Source organism: Neoarius graeffei, chromosome 1 (genome assembly GCF_027579695.1).
Source record: "Neoarius graeffei isolate fNeoGra1 chromosome 1, fNeoGra1.pri, whole genome shotgun sequence".
NCBI classification, from domain to species: domain Eukaryota; kingdom Metazoa; phylum Chordata; class Actinopteri; order Siluriformes; family Ariidae; genus Neoarius; species Neoarius graeffei.
The window spans coordinates 8,714,522-8,740,521 of NC_083569.1; the positions used below are offsets into that span (position 1 = coordinate 8,714,522).

At 41.1% G+C, this 26,000-nt stretch overlaps 1 protein-coding gene across 1 annotated transcript; it reads right to left on the reverse strand.

Annotated features, from left to right (window-relative positions):
* Positions 1–1,479: 1,479 nt before the first annotated feature.
* On the reverse strand, positions 1,480–25,750 carry colgalt2a (collagen beta(1-O)galactosyltransferase 2a). The gene is made up of 12 exons (XM_060917735.1): positions 25,425–25,750; positions 22,115–22,228; positions 21,738–21,855; positions 19,134–19,268; positions 16,136–16,340; positions 15,198–15,317; positions 14,203–14,276; positions 12,657–12,763; positions 11,641–11,773; positions 8,718–8,845; positions 8,261–8,467; positions 1,480–1,723 (listed from the first exon to the last, which is right to left on the reverse strand). The coding sequence occupies exons 1-12, from the start codon at positions 25,748–25,750 to the stop codon at positions 1,480–1,482; spliced, it is 1,911 nt and encodes a 636-aa protein (XP_060773718.1).
* Between the last annotated feature and the right edge of the window lie 250 nt (positions 25,751–26,000).

A 26,000-nucleotide genomic window follows, 5' to 3' on the forward strand; every position in this document is an offset into this window, starting at 1 on the left:
TGTGTTTTTTTTTTTTTTTTTAAATATGGCTTATTCAAGAAACAGCTTTGGGATTTTTTCCATCTGTTGGAACGCAATGTTAGAAAAACACTGATATTGCTAAAAAGAAAACATTAACATCAATTGGAGCTGATTGAACGTCATTTACATTATGATATTCATTTTTCTTTATAGTCTAGGGTAAAAATTTGATTTGTCCTTCTGGAGGAACCACTGAAGGTTTCATGTAAAACACAACAAGGACTTTCTTATCAGAAATGGTTAAGGTAGAATTCAGGAACCCTCTGAATCCTGTGTAAACTTTCAAAATTCAGTGTAGAAAACTACAATAAAGGGAACAACAGAACACTTTTGGAAGCTAGGAACTCTTTGTTAACCAGTAAACCCTTAAAGAACCCTAAGAGAATACTTAAAGGTTCAGTGTAGAACATTACAACAGAATGTTCCAAAAACAAAATCAGACAGGGATCAAGTAGAACCCCCTTTTTTTAAGAAAAGAAAGAATCCTTATTTATCCAGTGAACCCTGAGGGTACCCTTCAATGTTCAGTGGTGAGCACTACAATAAAGGGTACAAATACAATATTTTTGGAAGCTAAGAACTCTTGATTATCAAGGATCATCATAAAAAAAATGGTACCAACTGCCATCTGGCAAGGCATGCTGCAATACAGACGTGAGTGGGGAGTCAAACTCTTGTGGACTAGCCCCCCACTGTAACCCTAGCTGTATAATAGGCAAGAGGCCAAGGACTATAGAAGCAGAGATTGGCGTTGCCCAATGCACCTTAAGGGCCTGGTAAGTACTGGGATGGGAGATTGCCTGGGAAGACCAGGTCCTGGCATGGGAAGGACTTTGGTTTTCTGAAGAACTCTTGGTTATCCAAAGAACCCTGGGGCAATGCTTGTGGAACATTACAACAAAATGCTCCAAGAACAAATCACAAAGGGATCAAATTGAACCTTTTTTAGAAGAACCCTGAATGTACCCTTTAATGTTCAATATAGAACATTACAATAAAGAATAAAGGGATCAAGCAGAGCTTTTTTGGAAGGTAAGAACTCCAAGTCATCCATAGAACCACTGAAGAACCCTTTCACTAAGAGTATTAATTGGGTACAGGTGTGGTGCAAACTCCAAATTATTGGCACTTATTTTCTTAAATAAGTTTTCTGTAAGAGTTCACTGGGTAATTAAGGATTCTTAGGCTCCTGAAATGGTACTTGGTACTTAGAACCCTTTCTGGAAACAGTCAGTTATAGGGTTCTAAAAAACTTTAATGGACAACCAAATAATCCTTGGGTGCAATATTGCTTATGCGTGCTGTAATCTGTCTTTCATATATGTTGTTAATCACTCATTGAGAAGCATTTAAGAATATCAGTATGTTTCAGCATCATTTGAATATGTGACCAGATTTTGATGTCCATAAAATGTAATAAAACCTATGCTGTCCACTGCTAAACTGTAATTGGCTAGCTTAGAGTTCATCCCTACTGCCCCCATCTGACAAAGGCACAGAGGCTGCACCACCATGGTTCTGTTTTTTATGGATATCCTGGCAGTCCCAGTCTGTATTAATGTTCTCATTGTCCCAGATGGTGGATGTTTCAGTGTCACTGCTATAACCAGGTTCTCCTGTGTAGTGGGTTGGGTAGAAGAGGAGAGATTCCACTGAGAAGGCTAGCAGGTTCCTCTGCTTAAAGTGAGCCAGGTACTCTTTCCTGTGAATAAAGAGTATTTTTTGGGTTAAAAAATTTGAAAAGCAGATGGAATTGATCTAAGAGACCTCAATGTACTATTTACTACCTTCCTATTTTCAGAAGGACTGGGCTGTCCATAGAACAAAACCAATTTTGGATTAATTGCATTTCCCATTCATAAACATAAGCCTTTTCTCAGTTCTATTTTATAAAGATAGTCAAGTTTTACACAGGACTTAATCCAGAGCCATTCCCAGATCTCCATCCCAGATATCCGTAAATACTTTGATCCCCATCCCAGATCCCCATCAATTTCCTGATACCAATCCCAGATATCCATCAATACTCTGATTCCCATCCCAGATATCCATCAATACTCTGATCCCCATCCCAGATATCCATCAATACACTGGCTCCTCAAACCAAATATAAATCAGTACTCTGATCTCCATCCCAGATATCCATCAATACTTTAATCCCCATCCCAGAGCCCCATCGATTTCCTGAAACCCATCTCAGATATCCATCCATACTTGGCTCCCAATCCCTTCAACACTCTCAACCCCAGATCCCCATCAATTTTATCTCCTCCACCCTAGATCTCCATCAATATTCAGATCTCCATCCCAAATTCCCATCAACAATCTGATCCCCATCCCAGATATCAATCAAGACTCTGATATCCATCCCAGATCCCTATCGATTTCCTGAAACCCATCTCAGATATCCATCCATACTCTGCTCCCAATCCCTTCAACACTCTCAACCCCAATCCCAGATCCCCATCAATTTTATTATCTCCACCCAGATTCAGAGCTCCATCCCAGATTCCCATCAACAATCTGATCCCCATCCCAGATATCCATCAAGACTCTGATCCCCATCCAAGATCCCCATCAATTTTCTGATACCCCTCTCAGATATCCATCCATACTTGGCTCCCAATCTCTTATCCCCTTCAACACACTCAACCACAATCCCAGATCCCCATCAATTTTATTATCGCCACCCCAGATCTCCAACAATACTCAGGTCTCCATCCCAGATTCCCATCAACAATCTGACCCCCATCCCTGATCCTCATCCCAGATATCCATCAAGACTCTGATCCCCATCCAAGATCCCCATCGATTTTCTGATACCCATCTCAGATATCCATCCAAACTTGGCTCCCAATCCCTTTCAACATTCTCAACCCCAATCCCAGATCCCTATCAATTTTATTATCTCCAACCCAGATCTCCATCAATACTCAGATCTCCATCCCAGATTTTCAGCAACAATCTGATCCCCATCAATACTCTGATCCCCATGTCAGATATCCAGTACTCAGTTTCTCATTCCTTATCCCCTTCAACACTCTTAACCTTAATACTAGATCCCCATCAATTCTCTGATCCCACAACAGAACACCCATCAATGCTCTGATCCCAACACCGACATATATCAGTACTCTGTTCCCCATTGTATTTATTTATTGGTAATAAGTCTGAGAACATAAGCCCTTGTTATAAATTAATTTATTGAAGTTTATGAATTAGTTTAGTGAAAATATCTGCTAAAGCGGTTCTAATATGGAGTTCTCCAACATAGAGTTCCACATAGAACTCTTCACATTGTCTTGTAAACGTATTCATCCCCCTTGGTGTTTGTCCTGTTGTCACATTTCAAGCTGGAATTGAAATGGATTTTTTTGGGGGGATTAGCACCATTTGATTTACAGAACATGCCTACCACTTTAAAGGTGCAAATTGTTGTTTTATTGTGACACAAACAAAATAATTAAAATGAAAAACCAGAAATCTAGAGTGTGCATAGGTACCCCCCCCCCAAAAAAAAAAAAAAAAGTCAATACTTTGAAGAGCCACCTTTTGCTGCAATTACAGTTGCAAGTCTCTTGGGGTATGTCTCTATTAGCTTATCTAACCACTGGGATTTTTACCCATTCCTCAAGGCAAAACTGCTCCAACTCCTTCAAGTTAGATGGGTTGCATTGGTGTACAGCAATCAAGTTATGCCACAGATTCTCAATTGGATTGAGGTCTAGGTTTAACTAGGCCATTGCAATACATTTAAATGTTTCCCTTGAAACCGCTCCAGTGTAGCTTTAGCAGCATATTTAGGGTCATTGTCCTGCTGGAATGTGAACTTTCATCCCAGTTTCAAACCTCTGGTCGACTCAAACAGGTTTTCCGCCAGAATTGTCCTGTATTTAGTGCCATCCATCTTTCCTTCAATCCTGACCAGCTTTCCTGTCCCTGCAGATGAAAAATATCCCCACAGCGTGATGCTGCCACCATCATGCTTCACTCTAGGAATAGTGTTCTCAGGGTTTGCGCCACACATGACATTTCCCATGATGGCCAAAAAGATCAATTTTAGTCTCATTTGACCAGAGAATCTTCTTCCATGTGTTTGGGGAGTCTGCCACATGCTGTTGGGCAAACACCAAACATGTTTTCTTAAGCAATGACTTTTTTTCTGGCCACTCTTCCATAAAGCCCCACTCTGTGGAGTGTACAGCTTAAAGGTCATAGGCAAGGGTCAGAGGTGGAACGTAGAATATCAACTTTATTTTCTAGAAGAACGACCCAAAAAACGAATTCAATGTTCCTGGTGTCTAATTTGAACCCTAAAATTGAATAAAATGGTTAAAATATACTGGTTTGCGCAAGTTCCAAAGGTTTGTTTGCATTTCACTTATGCGCACTTTTACCACCAGGGGACAGTCGTCGTGACGTCATTCAAGGCAAACAGACTGGGAGCAGTTCTGTGTTTACTTGCGAACTAAGCACACGTGTATGGACTTTGGTTGTGAGAGGTTGTGTAAAATGTCTGAAAGCGATAACGATTTTGAAGTAGGAACTCTCCAAATTGAATATCGAGAGGTGAAACCGTATATGTATGAACCTATGGCCGTTGCGAAGCAATTGGTGAATGTGGCTCACTGGTTTGACCGTGCGGCCTCAGAATCGGACAGCGACTCGGCCGACTCTGATCGCGGTGACCCCGGACCTCAACAAGATTCACGCCCAAATGATTTATCCTGGTAGTTATGATAAATTTCTACTTTTGTTGTAATACTAAATAAGAGCCCTTTTGAAGAATAATTAAACCGCCCTCCCTAGTGGATATAGGTAACGATTACTTGACAGTGCGCCGGTAGGCCACATTAGCCTGCCATCCGCGGCATTTATACTATTTATAGCCTACTCTAAGTGAGGAAATATCCCTTTGTCTCATTTTCACAATGATTGTACAGGATCCCTCAGGATTCTTGACTTGTCAATTGCAAGCAAAGGTAAAAATGTTTACCTCCAATCTTCTCCTTTTTGCTTGAGCGTTGTTGGTCCGTTTCTTCTTTGACTGCTTGATTTTGTTTCACGCGCACAATCAACTCTCTCCACCTCGTCTCCTCTTCCGGAAAAAGCCAACCCACTCGCTCCGCCTCTTCTCCTCTTTTTCGGAAAAAGCCAATCCACTCTCTCTGCCTCTTCTCCTCTCTCGGAAAAAGGTAAAAACTTCTTCCTGAACCGGTCCCGTTGTTACAGTTCACTGCACAACAATAAGGCATGGTTTTTCTTTGGAAATTCCCGAACGCATGTCTGCACTCAAGCCGAACGGCAATACAAGTAAACGGAAGTGGACTCAACTCAAGCGGTTTGTCTTGAATGACGTCACGTGCCAAGTGGTCACGAAAATCACCAAACAGAAATTTGCTGCAATCCGCACTAACTTATTTTAATTATTACTTATTAACAATACTTCTTGGGACCAGAAGAAAATTACAGAGGGTTTTTTAACATATAAAGTTTCAAATGTACATAAATTGAAAACCGTTGCCTATGACCTTTAAAGTGGTCCTATGGACAGATCCTCCCATCTCCGCTGTGGATTTTTGCAGCTCCTTCAGTGTTCTCTTTGGTGTCTTTGTTGCATCTCTGATTAATGGCGTCCTTGCCTGGTCTGTGAGTTTTGGTGGGTGGCCTTCTCTTGTCAGGTGTGTAGTGGGGCTATATTATTTCCATTTTGCTATAATAGATTTAATGGGATATTTTTTTTATATCCCAACCCTGATCTATACTTCTCCACAGCTTTGTCTCTGACCTGTTTGGAGGCTCCTTGGTTTTCATGTTGCTTGTTTAGTAGTGTTTCAGAGTCAGGGTCCTTCCAGAACAGGTTGATTTATACAGACATCATGTGACAGATCGTGTGACACTTTGATTGCACACAGCTGGATCTTAATCGACTAATTATGTGACTTATGAAGTGAATTGGTTGGACCAGCTCTTATTTAGGGGTTTCTTATGAAAGGGGGTGAATACCTCTGCACACTCCAGATTTCTGTTTTTTCATCTTACTGTTTGCATCACAATAAAAAAAATTATTTGCACCTTGAAAGTTGTAGGCATGTTGTGTAAATCAAATGATTCTAACCCCTCAAAAAAAATCCATTTTAATTCCAGCTTGTAATGCAGCAAAACAGGACAAACACCAAGGGGGAGTGAATACTTTTGCAAGACACTGAGATTCTGAACCCTTATCTGTCATATTACTGAGAAACTATAAATGCCTTTGCTCTGAACTTTTCCTTTGTCAGAAAAATTAATGACTTAATAAGCACTCAAACTGGAGAATTCTTTCATTAAATGTTAAGTAAATGTCAACAGAAAACTCCGCCATGTCAATGAGTATATGCTTTGGTTTTTTTGTTATATAGCAGCATGTTTATTTTTTGTTTTCAATTTCTGGTGCATCCACCAAGTGAATGACTTGTTACACATTACGACAAGCTCATTAATATAAACCTGCAATCTGAATTACAGCTGGCACTACTGTTCGAGCTGCTGTTATTGAAAATTCTTACCCGTTAATTACCAATAACTCAGCAAGATTTCTTGCCCAGGTCAATTCATATGTCTCAGACGCCATCAGTTCTAGACACACTCATGTCAGAATATATTTCCTTTAGTTTGTTAGAAAGTATTTTTAATTTTGAAACACTTTCTAAAGATATCTGTAAAGATACTCAGTCATCCAGGTACATAGTAATCTGTGGTTGGTAGAAGAGAGCAACTGGACTTGCTTGAAGATTCTTGAAGACGTTTCGCTTCTCATCTGAAAGGCTTCCTCAGTTCTGTCTGACTAATAGGGATTATCAAGTATTTATCCTCTCATGGATCATCATAGAATCTGAATCAGAATGCTGATGGCTGCATTGTAGGTGGCTGTAAGGCCCTGTCCACACGGCAACGGCTTCAGGTGAATCCGATAAAAATTTTTATCGTTTCGGCCTCGCGTCCACACGGCACCGGCGTTTTGGGTGCCCCAAAACGATATTTTTTGAGAACGGTTTCCAGAGTGGAAAAATCTGGCAACGGCGCCGTTGCGAAGTCGTCTGGATGAGTAGAACGGATTTGTTTACGATGACGTCACAACCACATGACTAGAACAAGCAGCACGCCGGGTAGAAGAAGGGGTTTATGCGCATGCATCCTACTTCTATTGTTCTGGTGTCTCCGATGGGACCGTCTTACAGCGCACGTAGAGGTGTGGCATGTGTATTGCATCGTTTTCAGCAAGCGTTGCGTTGCCATATGTACCTGATATTTTACCGATCTGTTGCCCATGTGGACGCGATATTTTTTTTTTTACCCGCTAAAAAAAATTTCTTTGCCGTTGTTGTGTGGATGTAGCCTAAGGTGGTGTTTACATTAGACCGTATCTGTATCGTTTTCGTTGCGGATGCACTGTCCGTGCACATTAAAACGCCGGGAAACGACTCCACAGGCGGAACAATTTGAATCCGCCAGGGCCCACGTATTCAACCCAGTACGTATCTGATCCGGTGCTGTGTAAACATTGAGGAACGAGGATACGCAGTGCTGAGCTCTAGCTGACGTCGTCATTGGACAACGTCACTGTGACATCCACCTTCCTGATTCGCTGGCGTTGGTCATGCCACGTTGGTCATGTGACGCGACTGCTGAAAAATGGCGCGGACTTCACTTCCTGCTATTTGTGTGTGTACGCGAATCGTTTTAAAAACGTTAATCTGATGATCCGCTGATTCGAAATAATGTAAGCAGGGCCTAAGACATCTTTTATCAGCCACCTACAATGCAGCCATCAGCATTCTGATTCAGATTCTATGATGATTCATGAGAGGATAAATACTTGATACTCCCTATTAGTCAGACAGAACTGAGGAAGCCTTTCAGATGAGAGGCGAAATGTCTTCAAGAATCTTCAAGCAATTCCAGTTGCTCTCTTCTACCAACCACAGATTACTTTCTAAAGATGTTCTGAAATGTTTTTCTTCTTCTGGATTGTTGTCTTGTATCACATACACTCATCTTTAACATCATGCAATTTATATTTTACATACATAACAAATGGTAAATAGAGTTTCTTTTTTCCAACTTGGGAACCATGGAGTAAGCAAAGGATGTTTTGATCTCAAATGTATACTTTAAATCTGAGAATAAAAACCCTTGTTACGAAATGAGGTTAGTAAAAATGTGATGGAGGTGTAAAATCTATTAAACTAGAACATACTTAGGGTGCTTGTTGAACATAACAGGCAGGAACTCATCAACTGGTAACATTTTTCCCAAAGGTTTGGCCTCTAGCAGTTTCTTAGCACCCTGAAGAGAGAGTGTGTATCCCAGAGTCCAATAGGAATAATCAGGGTATACCAAATTCTTTATCCCCTGCACCCAGCGTTCAGGATTCTTCACCTGCAACCGCTTACGGCCCACATATCTGCAAAAGAGGGGGAAAATTGAGGGTCATTAGGATAATTAGTTTAACCAGCAACTATAAGACCACTTTTTGTAATCTCAGCCTGTCACAAATTGCGGGTCTGCTTCAGGGACTCTTTCTTCTAATCAGCTTCCGGTCGCTTTGTTGTTTCTCAGCTGGCTTGCCATGTGCTTTCCTAAAGCCAGACAGCAACCCGTGTTACATCCAAAACATAGACAAAATGCCCTTTGTGACGTCAAACTCTACTTACATCAAGTCCCACTGGAGCTGTGTCCGCCAAATGTCCTCCAGGATCGTGTTCAGGCGGCTCTTGAAATTCGGTTCAAAGCGAACATCGTCCTCTAGCACGAGTACCTGCCGCTGCTTACGTTCTACCACCTGAGGGAGACAAAATGTGTCAGTGTGAATCTGTGGAATGGTGGAAGTCCTGGAAATGGGATTATCTTTTTCCTCTTAATCTGTTTACACTTTATCAGGATCATCCAGCAGTAGATTATCGAAGGAATAAAACACAATAGGGTGTGCTGTTATAGGAAAATAACCAAGGACAAAGTGGTGCACTGTGGTCTGATGTTAAACAGAGTTAGCTTTATCACTGTAAGGTTGGTTTGTCAACAATTACATTTTACAAAACATATGCACAAGTTCGTTCCTATAAATAAATGGCCATTCCCGTAACATCCTCTTTTTCCCTCTGTCTCTCGAAGTAGTTTTATTAGTTTTTCACTGGTGCTGTGAAAATAACCAGTGGCAAATGGTACAAAATCATTACATACAATACTTGCCTCAAATGACAACCATTTTGGCTAAATAATACAAAAAAAAAGAATTTTATAAACCTAGGGTAATAAAATAAAGCTGATTCCAGGCTGAACATGGCTTACACATCTGTAGTTTTTTGGATACACAATGTATTGTACTTTAAATAGATGACAGTACTAGTGCATCTCAAAAAATTAGAATACCTTGAAAAAGTTCCTTTTTTTCATAATTTAATTCAAAAAGCTAAACTTTCATATATTCTTTCTTCATTACATGTAAAGTGAAATATTTAAAGCCTTTTTTGTTTTAATTTTGATGATTATGGCTTATAGCTCATGAAAATCAGAAATCCAGTATCTCAGATTATTAGAATATTCCCTAAGATCAATCAAAAAAAGGATTTACAATACAGAAATGTCCAACTTCTGAAAAGTATATTCATTTATACACTCAATACTTGGTTGGGGCTCCTTTACCATGAATTACTGTATCAATGCAGTGTGGCATGGAGGTGATCAGTCTGTGGCACTGCTGAGGTGTTATTGAAGCCCAGGTTGCTTTGATAGTGGCCTTCAGCATATCTGTATTTTTGGGTCGGGTGTTTCTCATCTTCCTCTTGACAATACCCCATAGATTCTCTATGGGGTTCAGGTCAGGCAAGTTGGCTGGCCAATCAAACACAGTAATATCACAGCAAACCATTTGGTCGTAGTTTTGGCACTGTGGGTAGGTGCTAAGTCCTGCTGGAAAAGGAAATCAGCATCTCCAAAAAGCTCGTCAGCAGATGGAAGCATGAAGTGCTCTAAAATCTCCTGGTAGATGGCTGTGTTGACTTTGGACTTGATAAAATACAGTGGACCAACACCAGCAGATGACATGGCACCCCAAATCATCACAGACTGTGGAAACTTCACACCGGGCTTCAAACACCTTGGATTCTGTGCCTCTCCACACTTCCTCCAGACTCTAGAACCGTGATTTCCAAATTAAATGCAAAATGTACTTTCATCTGAAAAGAGGACTTTGGACCACTGAGCAACAGTCCATTTCTTTCTCTCCTTAGCCCAGATAAGACACTTCTGACATTGTCTCTGGCTCAGGAGTAGCTTGATATTAGGAATGCGAAAGTCGTATCCCCTTTCTTGAAGATGTCTGTTCGTGATGGGTCTTGATACACTGACACCAGCCTCAGTCCATTCCTTGTGAAGCTCTCCCAAGTTCTTGAATCAACTTTTCTTGACAATCCTCTCAAGACTGCGGCCATCCCTGTTGCTTGTGCACCTTTTCCAGCCACCCGTTTCAGCAATGACCTTTTGTGGCTTACCCTCCTTGTGGAGGGCATCAGTGATCATCTTCTGGACAACAGTCAAGTCAGCAGTCTTCCCCATGATTGTGGTTGTGTGTACTGAACTAGACCGAGAGATACACTGCGTTCATACTGTTTTACTCAAACTCGAAATGAAATATTCTAATATTTTGAGATGTTTTTTTTTTTTTTGTACTGTATGCCATACTAATTAAAATAGAAAAATGCTTGAAACATTTTAGTTTATGTGTAATGAGTCTATAATATATAACTTTCACTTTCTTAAATAACTGATGGAAAATATTGAACTTTTTCACAATATTCTAATTTTTTGAGATGCACTAGTATAGTTCTGTGCAACAATTGTATGCACCATCGTTTTAAAACAGAAATGTTGACACTGAAAGATACAGTATTTCATTTTATTAGTGTCAATACCATAGTTTAGATTTTCAAAAACATTAAATGTTAGAGAAATTTTGTACGTCATTTAAAAAAGCAACATATTAAGTGATAAATGCAAAATGGGATCATCTCATCTCATTATCTCTAGCCACTTATCCTGTTCTACAGGGTCGCAGGCAAGCTGGAGCCTATCCCAGCTGACTACGGGCGAAAGGCGGGGTACACCCTGGACAAGTCGCCAGGTCATCACAGGGCTGACACATAGACACAGACAACCATTCACACTCACATTCGCACCTACGGTCAATTTAGAGTCACCAGTTAACCTAACCTGCATGTCTTTGGACTGTGGGGGAAACCGGAGCACCCGGAGGAAACCCACGCGGACACGGGGAGAACATGCAAACTCCGCACAGAAAGGCCCTCGCCGGCCACAGGGCTCGAACCCGGACCCTCTTGCTGTGAGGCGACAGCGCTAACCACTACACCACCGTGCTGCCCCAAAATGGGGTCATGTCAAATATAAAATTTTTTATAGACTTTTTTTTTTTAGCATTCAGAAGCTTTTTGTGACATTTTTTGTCTACATTTATGTCTACGTTTAGTTCAACGGCCAAACAGTGGCTGTATGGCCACTCTTAATCTCTGAGCGACCACTATGTGCAAACGTTCATGAGTATAAACCACATGCTGCAACTACCTGTTTCCAGATGTTGTAATGGCTGAGAAAACATCCGATCTCTCCTTTAGTGAGCACTTGTCCAGAGTAGGGGTCTTGGTATTTGGGTAGCATCTCAGTCCCCAAAACCTGGAGTTGCGATGAGTTCAGATCTCTGAAATAAAGAGGGACTTTTTTTTTCTTTTTTTTTTAAATAAAGCAAATTATCCACCGATCAGCTGTAACATTATGACCACTGAAAGGTGACGTGAATAACATTATCTCATTACACTGGCACCTGTTAAAGGGTGGGATATATTAGGCAGCAAGAGGACAGTCAGTTCTTGAAGTTGATGTGTTGGAGGCAGGATAAATGGGCAAGCGTAAGTGAGCGACTTTGACAAGGGCCAAATTGTGATGGCTAGATACCGGTAACTGGGTCTGAGCATCCCCAAAATGGTACATCTTGTGGGGTGTTCCCAGTATGCAGTGGTTAGTACCTACTAGAAATGGTCCAAGGAAGGACAACCAGTGAACCGGCGACAGGGTCATGGGTATTGAAGGCTAGCCCATTTGGTCCAATCCCATAGAAGAGCTACTGTAGCACAAACTGCTGAAAAAGTTAATGCTGATATTTTTCTGTTTTAGCCAGCATTAACTTTTTCAGCAGTTTGTGTGACAGTAGCTCTTCTGTGGGATTGGACCATATGGGTTAGCCTTCGACACCCATGACCCTGTCGCCAGTTCTTCGGTTGTCCTTTGGATCCTTGGACCACTTAGTTTGGTAGACTCTAACCACTGCATACCAGGAACACCCCACAAGATGTGCCATTTTAGAGATACTCAGACCCAGTCATCTAGCCATCACAATTTGGCCCTTGTCAAAGTCACTCAGATCCTTACGCTTGCCCATTTTTCCTGCTTCCAACACATCAACTTCAAGAACTAACTGTTCTCTGGCTGCCTAATATATCCCACCCCTTGACAGGTGTATGCCAATACACAGGTATCGGTGTATTACAAGTGTGTACAATCTTCAGCGACTTTTAATTTCATACTTGCCATCCACTGCATCGGTCAGTGTGACTTCAAGCCCCAAAACATCCAAAGTGTGCAACATACGCGCCCTACGGTCCATGCGCCGCATTAGATTAATGATGTAGATCTGACAAAAGAGGGCGGCACAGTGGTGTAGTGGTTAGCGCCGTCGCCTCACAGCAAGAAGGTCCGGGTTCGAGCCCTGTGGCCGGCGAGGGCCTTTCTGTGCGGAGTTTGCGTGTTCTCCCCGTGGGTTTCCTCCAGGTGCTCCGGTTTCCTCCACAGTCCAAAGACATGCAGGTTAGGTTAACTGGTGACTCTAAATTGACCGTAGGTGTGAATGTGAATGGTTGTGTCTATGTAACAGCCCTGTGATGACCTGGCGACTTGTCCAGGGTGTACCCCGCCTTTCGCCCGTAGTCAGCTGGGATAGGCTCCAGCTTGCCTGCGACCCTGTAGAAGGATAAAGTGGCTAGAGATAATGAGATGAGATCTGACAAAAGAAGATATTTGCAAGAAAACTACAGAAGGGTCCAAAAAAAAAAACTGTCCACAACAAAGATCATTTATTGTAATGAATATTCTCCACGGGCGGCACGGTGGTGTAGTGGTTAGCGCTGTCGCCTCACAGCAAGAAGGTCCTGGGTTCAAGCCCCGTGGCCGGCGAGGGCCTTTCTGTGCGGAGTTTGCATGTTCTCCCCGTGTCCGCGTGGGTTTCCTCCGGGTGCTCCGGTTTCCCCCACAGTCCAAAGACATGCAGGTTAGGTTAACTGGCGACTCTAAATTGACCGTAGGTGTGAATGTGAGTGTGAATGGTTGTCTGTGTCTATGTGTCAGCCCTGTGATGACCTGGCGACTTGTCCAGGGTGTACCCCGCCTTTCGCCCGTAGTCGGCTGGGATAGGCTCCAGCTTGCCTGCGACCCTGTAGAACAGGATAAAGCGGCTACAGATAATGAGATGAGAATATTCTCCACTATATCCATTGAATTCTGGACTCTGATTGGTCAGATTAATTTTTATAACAGCAGCTCTGACAACAGACAAATCGTAGGATTACGTTAATGCTTTATTGTTTCTATAGTAACATAATTCAGAAAAAAAGAAAATGTAATCACATTTACATTACTATGACAAATTTTCCTTTAAGGAAATGTTTTTTCTATCATTTATGGAAGGATTCTCCAGCCCTTTTGTTAATCTCATTAATCTAAGAGAGGCTGAAAAAGGTGAGGTTTGGGAGGGGTCAACTGCATAAAGCTTCTTTAATATAAGCGATAACCCAAATGAAATGGTTTGGCAGGCATTCTATTGAATGTAAGATTAAATTTAACTAGAAATTGATTTAAAAAATATGCTGTATCCTTTTTTATTCAAACATGTTTTGGGTTTTTTTTTTTTGTTGTTGACAAATTTCCATGGTATAAGAGGAATAAAACACTTCAGGATGCCCTGTCATGTTTTGTTCCTGATATACACTATATCACAGCCCTCTATCTTTCAGTGAGTAATGTACCATTAATACACTACACATAATGCTGTAAACTATAAAGAGATATCAGATGTACCTCATCAAATGCCATTCTATCTTTGTTTCTGGACGGCATGTGCAAATAGCGTGAAGGCTCCAAGGCGAAATCAACTGCAGAGCACAGAGAAGGATTCAATGTCATAAAATATCTTTCATACAGTATTCAGAAACAGGAGGGATAACCCTAAAGCTGCTACGCTATTCATATTTCATGAGTTTCATAATAGCATGACAGGTTCATCTGAGAGACAGAGAAGAAAAGGAAAGAGGTGCGAGTTGACACGGGTGTGAAAGCCGTGTGTGTATAGAAAGAGGACTGTGTGGAGGACCGTGTGAACGAAATGAGACGGCCTCCTTTTCTTTCTCTTCACGGCAGTTTCAAACACTGCACTATATTTCGACTCCTGTATGGCATATGTGGCTGTTATGTGGTCTTTTATGTACCTAAAGTCTTACCAAATGTTTCCTAAAAAACATTATTGCCTTTTTATCTGCCTCTAAAAGGCAGTTTGGATCCTTTCTGTTGTAATATTGAGGTCTGGACTTGTGCTAAACCATCAAAACTGTTTTTCTTGATACTTTGGGTTGGAGGCGGCACGGTGGTGTAGTGGTTAGTGCTGTCGCCTCACAGCAAGAAGATCCGGGTTCGAGCCCCGTGGCCGGCGAGGGCCTTTCTGTGTGGAGTTTGCATGTTCTCCCCGTGTCCGTGTGGGTTTCCTCCGGGTGCTCCGGTTTCCCCCACAGTCCAAAGACATGCAGGTTAGGTTAACTGGTGGCTCTAAATTGACCGTAGGTGTGAATGGTTGTCTGTGTCTATGTGTCAGCCCTGTGATGACCTGGCGACTTGTCCAGGGTGTACCCCGCCTTTTGCCCGTAGTCAGCTGGGATAGGCTCCAGCTTGCCTGCGACCCTGTAGAACAGGATAAAGCAGCTAGAGATAATGAGACTTTGGGTTGGACATTTGCAAACATTTATGCTCAACCATATATGTAAAGTTCTTACATCTGTAAACTCAGCCATCATGTGACTCACGCATTGCCTCCGTGAGTGTGTAGGTGAAGCTCACCACCTCATCCTCCTGGGGCTGCTGGGGCTGCAGTGCCACAGGCAAATACCCATAATGCTCTCTGTTACACACAAACATCTGCAGTCCTGCATGGAAGCAAGCAAACGGACAGAATTGATCTAATATCCATCCATCCGTCATCCCTAAGTGCTTATCCTGTGCAGGGTTGCAGGCAAGCTGGAGCCTATCCCAGCTGACTATGGGCGAGAGGTGGGGTACACCCTGGACAAGTCTCCAAATCATCACAGGGCTGACACATAGAGACAAACAGCCATTCACATTCACACCTACGGTCAATTTAGAGCCACCAATTACCCTAACCTGCATGTCTTTGGATTGTGGAGGAAACCGGAGCACCCGGAGAAAACCCATGCAAACACGGGGAGAACATGCAAACTCCACACAGAAAGGCCCACGTCAGCCACTGGGCTCAAACCCAGAACCTTCTTGCTGTGAGGTGACAGTGCTAACCACTACACCACCGTGCTGCCCTGATCTAATATCACTAATATCAGTGTGCAGAAGTGGGAATGTCTCATGAGAAAATGATTCGTTACTACATTTTAATTGGATTATTTTTAGTATAATTTTCCAAAAATTAAAATCGAAAAACTAAAATGCAAAATTTGACCACCAGTTCAAGATTATACCATGATACTGAATTCTTTATTCTGATTGGTCAGAAGGTGTTGTTGTTTCACAGCCTTAGTGGACTTGTATGGTGGACGCTCCACTGTATTCATTTCGTTTATATGAGTTTAGTTTATTGAACATTTTATGAAAGGAGTCTCCATTGTCAGCCGTTTGTAACAATCAAAACTGAAGATGTTGTCTTTTGTGGTTTGCTGATAATTTTAGGGAGGTAACGGCATAGAATAGCGATGTAGTGCAAGTCAGAGCTCACCTGGCTGTCTCGCTGAAAAGGAGAAGGCCAAGATGTCATCCAGGATCCATGGGTAGAGCTGGTGGAGCGGGTAGAAGGCCAGGACATGGCTGGCATGATGGCGTAAATCCACCAACATGGTGGAGTGAATCATGGGCACGGCGTGGCACCCTACCCACTTCCAGTTTCGAATAGGAATGTACGAATCGATTCTCTTATAATACCCCTGTGGAATTAAAAAAACATCATACAGTTCTTCATAGCTAGCATTAAGACTGTTAACAAACACCTGTGAACAAAGCTGTCTAAAAAATTCTATATGACATTGGGACGTGTTAAAATACTGAGCTGCTGTGGTGTTATTTTGCTCCCAGGAAGGCTGCTGTAGGGTATATGTATGTACAATTGGTCTTAAGTGATCAATCTCATTAAATCAGTCTCATTAATAATACCATTAATTTTGGTGCTTAATAATAAATTACCAAACAGCTAAATTATGGTATATTCCAAATTGTTATGACCACTACCAATGCAACAATAATGGATCACTTACCGTATTACCTAAATACTACAACCAATGGCATTCATATACACTTTGGAATTCATTGAGATTGGATGATTTCGAAAATATGGAAGCAACACAGACACAGTTTAATAATTAATTGAATATTATAACAAAGATAAAAATGAATAATAGCAGTTGAAATCTTCGGCAAACAGTGAGGTGTGTGTGTGTGTGTGTGAGGCCTGTGGCCTAAAACAAAAGGGTTAGACTGGGTTGCTAGCTAAGGTGTGTGTGTGTGTGTGTGTGTGTGTGTGTGTGTGTGTGTGTGTGTGTGTGATTAAAAAAAATTAAATATTAGCAATTGAAATACATTCCAGGGTTCTCCACGGATTGAAAATATAGGGGGGTGGGGGTCAATCGGATGACCTTGAAACAAATTTGCATAAATTTACATATGTCATTTGCATAGAATTTGCATAAATTACTCTCAAATAGTAATCATTTAGAATAGAGGAATCAACTGGACTGGTACAAAACACATCATACATCAAACATTACACACACATCATATTCAGACACATTGAAATGGAACTGGAAAAAATATTTTTTTATTTAGCAAACTACAAAAAAAGTACAGAAAAGTTTTTTTATTAACTATATTCACACTGCTCCACAAAAGCTGACATTGTTTGAAATGGAAATGTAATTGCAGGCACCACTGGAAAAAATTTTTTTTTTTTTTTTAGAGAGTAAAGTACATTGAAAAGATGTTGTTTTAACTATATTTACACTGCTCTATGGCTATATTTACACTGTGGCTATATTTACACTCTATGGCTATAATTACGCCGTTTTGGATCGATGTTTTCGATGTCGACAGTGGAACGCTTACGCGTAAAACTGAATCGCTCGAGAGACATTTCGACAGTGTGTACGCACTTCAAGAGCTACAGTAACACTGACAGACAGGTTATATCCTCACGGTTTTATAGGCAATATCATGCTTGCCACACCAACTTTGAACTTTTTGTTTTTATTCTTTATTTCTCTGCCGACAATAACAATCAGTTATCTTGAACTTGGTGTCGATTCACACATGTTATTATAAAGGCGTGTTATCTCCCGGCGCAAGAACAATGTGTCAAAAACGCCAAAGTGTGAAACGCTTTTCTTAGACTATAATCGTCAGACTGACTAAACTAATTGCTGGTAAATCAGTTTCACACTCGGGTGTTGTCGCATTGTCGGTACTCCAACAGAGAAAGGCTATCTGTCACAAAGATAACAAAGGGACATCTCTTCCTTTTGTAAAGGGGCGGCAGAAATTAAACGGGGGCGGGAATCACAGAAAGGGGGGCGGCCCACACCTCTAAAACCCCTTGTGGAGAACCCTGCATTCAAATGGTCATCAGTGATATATGTGGGTTTGAATGTGGGCGCGGGAGAATGCGCTATAAAGTTTGAATTGAATCAGGGCTTGGAATTTTATCTAAAGTTGAGACAAAGAACCTCATGAGAAAGAACGGAGGGGGGGAGGGTCACCACGTGTTTCTTTGTGGAACAAAGGGTTAACCGTGGTAGCTAACCCGCTAGCTTATAGCATTACTAAATCCACTGAAATCTTGATGAGGTCAAAATATGTGTAATAATGAAATTAAAGGTTAGAAAGGATAGCAAGAGCATGCAAAAGCCTATCTATTAACAATTGAGAGATCAATACAAATAGAACAATAATCAATTCAACACCCTAAGTGTCTACAGTGTACACAATTAAACCATTCCTGAGTTTAAATTCACACTACTTCATAAAGCTAATTCCTAAGACTAGTCTTTGTGACCAAAAATGCCAGCCTTACTTCCAGTATCTTGCTGATATGCAAGATTATAGAGACGTTCCAAAACTTCTGAGTCCACCGGAGCACGTGGGGCTTTCCGTGAAAGCAGAGGATTTCTTGGTCCGAACGCTTCGTAGTTCGTGGAGAAGAAGTCTCTGATCAAACAATGTGCACAGCGCTTTTAGTCAGAAGGAATCCGGTCGCTTCTAACTTTTAATTAACTGCTTTGGGCTGCAGTCGTAACTTTACTTAATGAACACATTAAAACTGGTTGTAACTCATCTGAGTTAGATCGCGCGATTTTGGAAGTTTACCGTGGCCAGTGGTAAAATGAAAACGCGCTGAATTCTTACTTGCAAAGCAGACGTCTGTATCTTGGATGCTCTGGTGAGCAGGCCTCTTTATCTCTGTAGAACGCGCCGGTCCGCGGCGAGATTCACAGCACCAAAGAGGAAGACGGAAGTGTTGCTCAGTTACTTATGGCTTCATGGAGGATGTGACGTAGGAGATCCCACCCAGCCGTGACGTAGGTCATCGCGGAAGTTGGTTGATGGGATCTGTAGTTTCTAGACGGGACGGTGGCGTTGTACTTACACTGCTTATGTAGGCAACTTCATGAACCTACACTAATAAAAGCTTAAACCCAAAAATCAAAGATGATGCTGAAGATATAGTGTACCTGTGCGGTCATACCACACCAGAAATTGGAGTAGAGCACTCTGGATTCCAGCATAGGGGCCACCAGTGTGCGGTTCTCTGCTATCAGCTGGTTCAGGACCTTCGGGTTTGTCAGCAAGTTATCACTGTCAGCAAACTAGAAGGATATGATCAATAAGACAAGAGTGAAACGAGTATGTGCAAAGACCAACATATTAAGAATAAAATGATTACGGAACGTGCTGTTTTAAAGGTAGACTGTCTTTCAGATTTTTCAAGTGTAGGTCATAAAAATAATTTTCCCCAACACCCAATTATTTTTGTTTAGTGGACCAAAAGCTACTGAATTCAAATCACAGACTTCCAATTTTATTAGTTTAAAAAAAATAGAATAATTAATGAATTTAGGGCCGCGTGGCTCTAAATTCTCTGCTATTTCTTCCTGCTTCACCATGACCCAATTCAAGATACTACATCATGCATCACACATGGTGGGCTTTCCCTGTTCGCACAAGGCATTGTGGGATACAAATTTGAAACAGGAGAGAAAATGGAGGACATGAGTGTGCGAATGAAACTGGAAAGACTGACTACAGTAATGGAAAGCGAGAAGAAAAGACGTTATGTTGCAAAAGAAAGGAAACAGAGGACCAAACTAATAAATATTAGTCAGAAAGCACCTCGGTGTGATCAGCTGTTCGTTTAGTGACAGAAGGATATAACTGTGTCAGTGTACGGTCAAAGGTAAACCTATAGATGGCAGTAATGCAACACTGTGGATGCCAGCTACCAAAAAACCCAAAAGAAGAAGAAGGTAACCCTGTGCATGCGCACACGGACTTCCTCTGTCCGCTTGACTGTGCGAAGCAAGCAATTTCATGCACATTATTTGCTAGGGAATCCCCTCAAATTAAATAACTTCCCAGCCACAGAATGGCCTAATATATTTTTTGAGATATTACAGAAATAAACATGTATTGCAATGACCAAATTTCAGAGGGAACTAAATTTAACCGATTTTATGAAATCGAAAGGCCATCTAGCTTTAGGAGCACATGTAATCAACAACAGGGTGGTGAGATGGCCTGATTTGACATAAAAGTTACAGGTACCACCCTGAAGTTGATTATTTTCCAATAAAAGCATGCTCCAATGTGTTTTAATCTACCTAATAAAACCCCAATTCCAAATACATTGGGACATTATGTAAAAAGTAAATAAAAACAGAATGTGACTATTTCCATGATTGCAAATCATGGAAACCCTATATTTCATTGAAAATAGTACAAAGACAACATATCAAATGACGCGGTACGCGGTGGTCCGGACTACCGTTGTGGTCCGGACCACGCCGTTTTCAGGTGTGGTCCGGACCACCAAGTTCAGAAGACAAATAAATTTTAAATTTTCAGCTACTTCTTCCCCTAATTTAGAATAAATTCTTTCCTTTGCCCTTTCTTCTGTTGCTTTGTAGTCTCTAGCACATTTTTTCTTATTCCTTAGAAGCTGTTCATAACCACCCTGAGACATAATGACGAAAGTTGGTAAAATTATTTTTCACTTCCCTCGTGGCAGCTCCCGCTTTTTTACATGCGTTAGAACTGGTATCTTTTATTGCGCGTGTGTTTTACGCATGCATTTCTCTTCCGGTTTGAGAAAAAATAACAAATGATGTACGACTTTGTAAAAAAACTCGTATTAAATGACAAACACAGTATGATTTTGGTAAGTTTTTATTTATATCGTAATATAATACAGCATACGGTGAACCGGACCACAATCCAGGAAAAATAATTAATTAATGCCCTCGTTTTGTATGAAAAATACGGTGATCCGGACCACCGCGTACCGCATCAAATGTTGAAACTGAATTTTTTTTTTTAAATATATATGCTCACTTCGAATTTGATGCCAGCAACACATTTCAAAAAAGTTGGGACAAGGCCATGTTTACCACTGTATTGCATCATCTCTACTTTTAACAACACTCTGTAAATGTTTGGGAACTGAGGAGACCAATTGTTGTAGTTTTGCAAGTGAAATGTTGTCCCATTCTTGTCTGATCAAGAGTTGCTCAACAATTTGGGGTCTCCTTTACCATATTTTGTGTTTCATAATGTGGCAAATGTTTTCAATAGGAGACAGGTCTGGACTGCAGGCAGGCCAGTTTAGCACCTCGACTCTTTTACGACAGAGCCATGCAGTTGTAATACATGTAGAACGCGATTTGCAATCATCTTGCTGAAATAAGCAACATTTTTTTAAACATTACACAACTTTTATAGTCTTTGGTTGCCCCGTCCCAACTTTTTTGAAATGTGTTGCTGGCATTAAATTAAAAATGAGCATATATTTTTCAAAAAACAATACAATTTCTCAGTTTCAACATTTGATTTGTTGTCTTTGTACTATTGTCAATGAAATATAGGGTTTCCATGATTTGCAAATCATCATATTCTGTTTTTATTTACTTTTTACACAGAATCCCAACTCTTTTTTTTGGAATTGGGGTTGACCGTTACAAAAGCACCGATACTGGAGACTCCTTCCAAAATTGATAAATAAATGCGTCTGTGTTTTAGAATGAATGAGACAAAATGGTGAATATTGTGACCATATAACTCACCAAGATGTAGTCAGCCCATTGAGCCCGGGCTGATCGGAGAGCAGCCTGCCTCAGCTGCATCACGTGGCTGAACCTGGAGTCTGGCCAGTGCTTGGGACCAAACTCATCAGCATAGTAACTATAATAACAATAATAATTATTATTATCCATATAAAGTGATTAACAACGATAATACTTTTGAAATTTTTGTGGTACTATTTGCACTTCATATGCAGCTGAGAGATCTTATTGAGCCCTTGATCAAGTCCATGGCTCTGTGCTTGGATTGGATGCTTCATGTGTAACAACACTTTGCACAAATTTGCCTCCATTTGCTATGCTTATTACAGAACATTATTGCACAGATTAATGAAATGGATTATTAAAAAGGACCCTACCTTTTGCCATGCTCTGTGGTCCGGAATCGTACAAAATGGTACAGTCCCTCCACTCCAGACACCCATTCCTGCAACATGGCCGTCGTATTATCCATGCTGTGATCTGCTGCAGCCCTGCAACGAACGGGTTTGTATAGCGTATTTACTAAGTGCAAAATGTATCCTGTTCTTACTAATTAGGTGACATTGGGCATACCTAACAACCTGTGTTTTCTCTCTCTCTCTTTCTCCCCCCTTCACTCTGTCTGTCCCTCTGAGTTACATGTCAATCCTGAGACACCAGTAAGATGCTGACCTCTTCTGCTCCTCAGACCTGCCCGATCCATCCTGATGCCCTACGTCTGGCTGGAGTCTCATCACATCGCTCCTGTGGAGGACGGCCTCATATGGACAGTCAAAAGTCGCACTTGGAAGATGGCTCTGGACACTTACAGTAATATATTTATGTCTGAGAACTACAGTCGACTTGCTAACTTTAGGACTGCAGTTGTCATGAACAGTTTTGCACTCAAGTCTCCATCAATGAACAGTTTATAACTTCAACAAAACAGACTTCATGTTAAAACTATAATGAATTTCCCAGTTTCACAGTTATACTTTGTGACTCTATAGGGCACAGTTATAGAAGCAAGTTATTTATAATCACGTTGTCTGTTATCACCCAAATGAGGGTGGGTTCCCTTTTGAGCCTGGTTCCTCTCGAGGTTTCTTCCTCATGTCGTCTGAGGGAGTTTTTCCTTGCCACTGTCACCACAGGCTTGCTTATTGGGGATAAATTAGGGATAAAATTAGCTCATGTTTAAAGTCTTTAATTTACTGTAAAGCTGCTTTGCGACAATGTCTATTGTTAAAAGCACTATACAAATAAACTTGACTTGACTAAGTTGAAATCCAGATATTATCTACATGACTACAGATGTCAGTAAGATTTCACAAACCATATTATTATTGCAACTAAATATATACCAGGTTTGACTAGAGAGGCTAGCAGCGAAGTAGTATTCCTGCTAGGATAATTAGATTCCTGCCCTCATTGATGGAACAATGAATTCTGAATTATACCAGCAAATTCTAAAGGAAAATGTCAGGATATCTGTCCATGAAGTGAATGTCAAGAGAAGGTGGGTCATGCAGCAAGACAACAACCCTAAGCACACAAGTCGTTCTACCAAAGAATGGTTAAAGAAGAATAAAGTTAATGTTTTGGAATGGCCAAGCCAAAGTCCTGACCTTAATCCAATCGAAATGTTGTGGAAGGACCTGAAGCGAGCAGTTTATGTGAGGAAACCCAACAACATCCCAGAGTTGAAGCTGTTCTGTACGGAGGAACGGGCTAAATTTCCTCCAAACCAGTGTGCAGGGCTGATCAACAGTTATGGGAAATGTTTAGTTGCTGTTATTGCTGCACAAGGGGGTCACACCAGATACTGAAAGCAAAGGTTCACATACTTTTGCCTCTCATAGATATGTAATATTAGATCATTTTCCTCAATAAATAAATGACCAAGTATAATATTTTTGTCTCGTTTGTTTAACTGCGTTCTCTTTATCTACTTTTATGACTTGTGTGAAAATCTGATGATGTTTTCGGTCATATTTATGCAGAAATATAGAAAATTCGAAAGGGTTCACAAACTTTTCAAGCACCACTGTAAAGTTGTGGTCTCTGTCTGCATTTTATCATTATGCTGTAAGTCTCCTTGTTGCTCTTCAGTACTGTTTACTGTTCAAACACAGCATATTTCAGACCAGGATGCTGATTTAGGTCGCTCGCTCTATTAGGGGACAAAAATACAAATGCTAAAATGGAGGGCATGTATGTAAAGAAAGACAAACAAAATTTGTCAAACACTTTTATATTATAGTGCTGTGTGTTTGTGTGTAGTCACTGTATAGGGCATGTTTCACTGACACAAAATCTCAGCTTATCCATTTCAGGCTACACTTGCATACATTCATACGCTACCGTTCAAAAGTTTGGGGTCACCCAGACAATTTTGTGTTTTCCATGAAAAGTCACACTTTTATTTACCACCGTAAGTTGTAAAATGAATAGAAAATATAGTCAAGACATTTTTCTGGCCATTTTGAGCATTTAATCGACCCCACAAATGTGATGCTCCAGAAACTCAATCTGCTCAAAGGAAGGTCAGTTTTATAGCTTCTCTAAAGAGCTAAACTGTTTTCAGCTGTGCTGACATGATTGTACAAGGGTTTTCTAATCATCCATTAGCCTTCTGAGGCAATGAGCAAACACATTGTACCATTAGAACACTGGAGTGATAGTTGCTGGAAATGGGCCTCTATACACCTATGGAGATATTGCACCAAAAACCAGACATTTGCAGCTAGAATAGTCATTTACCACATTAGCAGTGTATTGAGGTATTTCACCTGACGTCACAGGGTCACGTGACGCCCCAGTGTCCGCCATTTTGAAGGTCAAGCTAGCTAATGTCAACAACATAGTAGCTAGTATGTTACTGTAGCAATGTTTACGTTCAGTCATTTGGATGACTGTTAAAACCTTTCAGTCTCAAGTTTTTCCTTTACTGTATTTACTAGTTTACTGTAATTATGATCTGGCAGCTATTTACACCGGATCCAGTGTAAATAGTTGCCGGAGCGCGCTCCGGCTTGCTCCCCCTCAAATTAAGCAGCGCGCTCCGGCTTGCTCCCGGAGTGCTCCGGCCGAGGTTCCGGAGCGTGCTCCGGCTTGCTCCCCCTCAAATTAAGCAGCGCGCTCCGGCTTGCTCCCGGAGTGCTCCGGCCGAGGTTCCGGAGCGTGCTCCGGCTTGCTCCCCCTCAAATTAAGCAGCGCGCTCCGGCTTGCTCCCGGAGTGCGCTCCGGCTTGCTCCCCCTCAAATTAAGCAGCGCGCTCCGGCTTGCTCCCTACGTTGCTGGATAGTGAAGGTGTTTTCTGCATCTCGCTCCTTTTTCTATTTTATGTTTTTCGTTTGTCGCCTTCCTCGCATTCAAACTGATTCGAGTCGTGACGTCCAAAATGGCAGCCTAACGATGCATCACATGACTTGGTCACGTGGGTGAAAAACCTCAATAGAGTGTATTTCTGATTAGTTTAAAGTGATCTTCATTGAAAAGAACAGTCCTTTTCTTTCAAAAATAAGGAAATTTCAAAGTGACCCCAAACTTTTGAACAGTAGTGTACATGCACAAGAATCAAAGCGGTTGTCATTTCACTATTCTGCCTTAATTCCTTTAGCATGCAGTCTTTCAAACCACAGTTGCACCACTGGAAAAGAAAAGAAAGGAAGAATAAATATGATTCACCAAACAAGATGTAATTACCAGATAGCAATCCTGTCCTTTGGATAGTCCAAGCGGTCGATGCAGCCCAGGTAAAAAGGAAGGCTGTGTTCAGAATTGCGAGCCAGAATGGTGATCATCACCTTTGATTTGAGCAGAGCTGACTCAGTCCGGATCAGTTCCATGTCCACGAGTGCATCAGAGAAATCAAACCTAAAGACTCCAAACCAAAGCAGAATAGATACCTGTAGAAGCAGCATGGCCAGCACAGCGTGACTCCAGTCTCTTACAGGGACAGAAAGAATGTGGCAGGCAGTAAAAGGCTGAGGGATCTGTTTGGCTTCAGGATGGTGAATGGACATGACCATGATCTGAACACACTCAATTATTTGCATAAATAAGAACTTGTATGAAATAGATTAAATAATACATAATTAAGCTTTCTTTTTTTTCTAATGAAATACATTTTAGATAACTAGATATACTATTAGTCTGCCTGTCTATTGCTTAATTAAAGAGTACAATTGTTTTAATATTATAGAAAGTATTTTTAAATTCATAAATACATTCATATATTTGTCTAAATAAAAATCAGGGGTGAAGTAAAATCACTTTCTA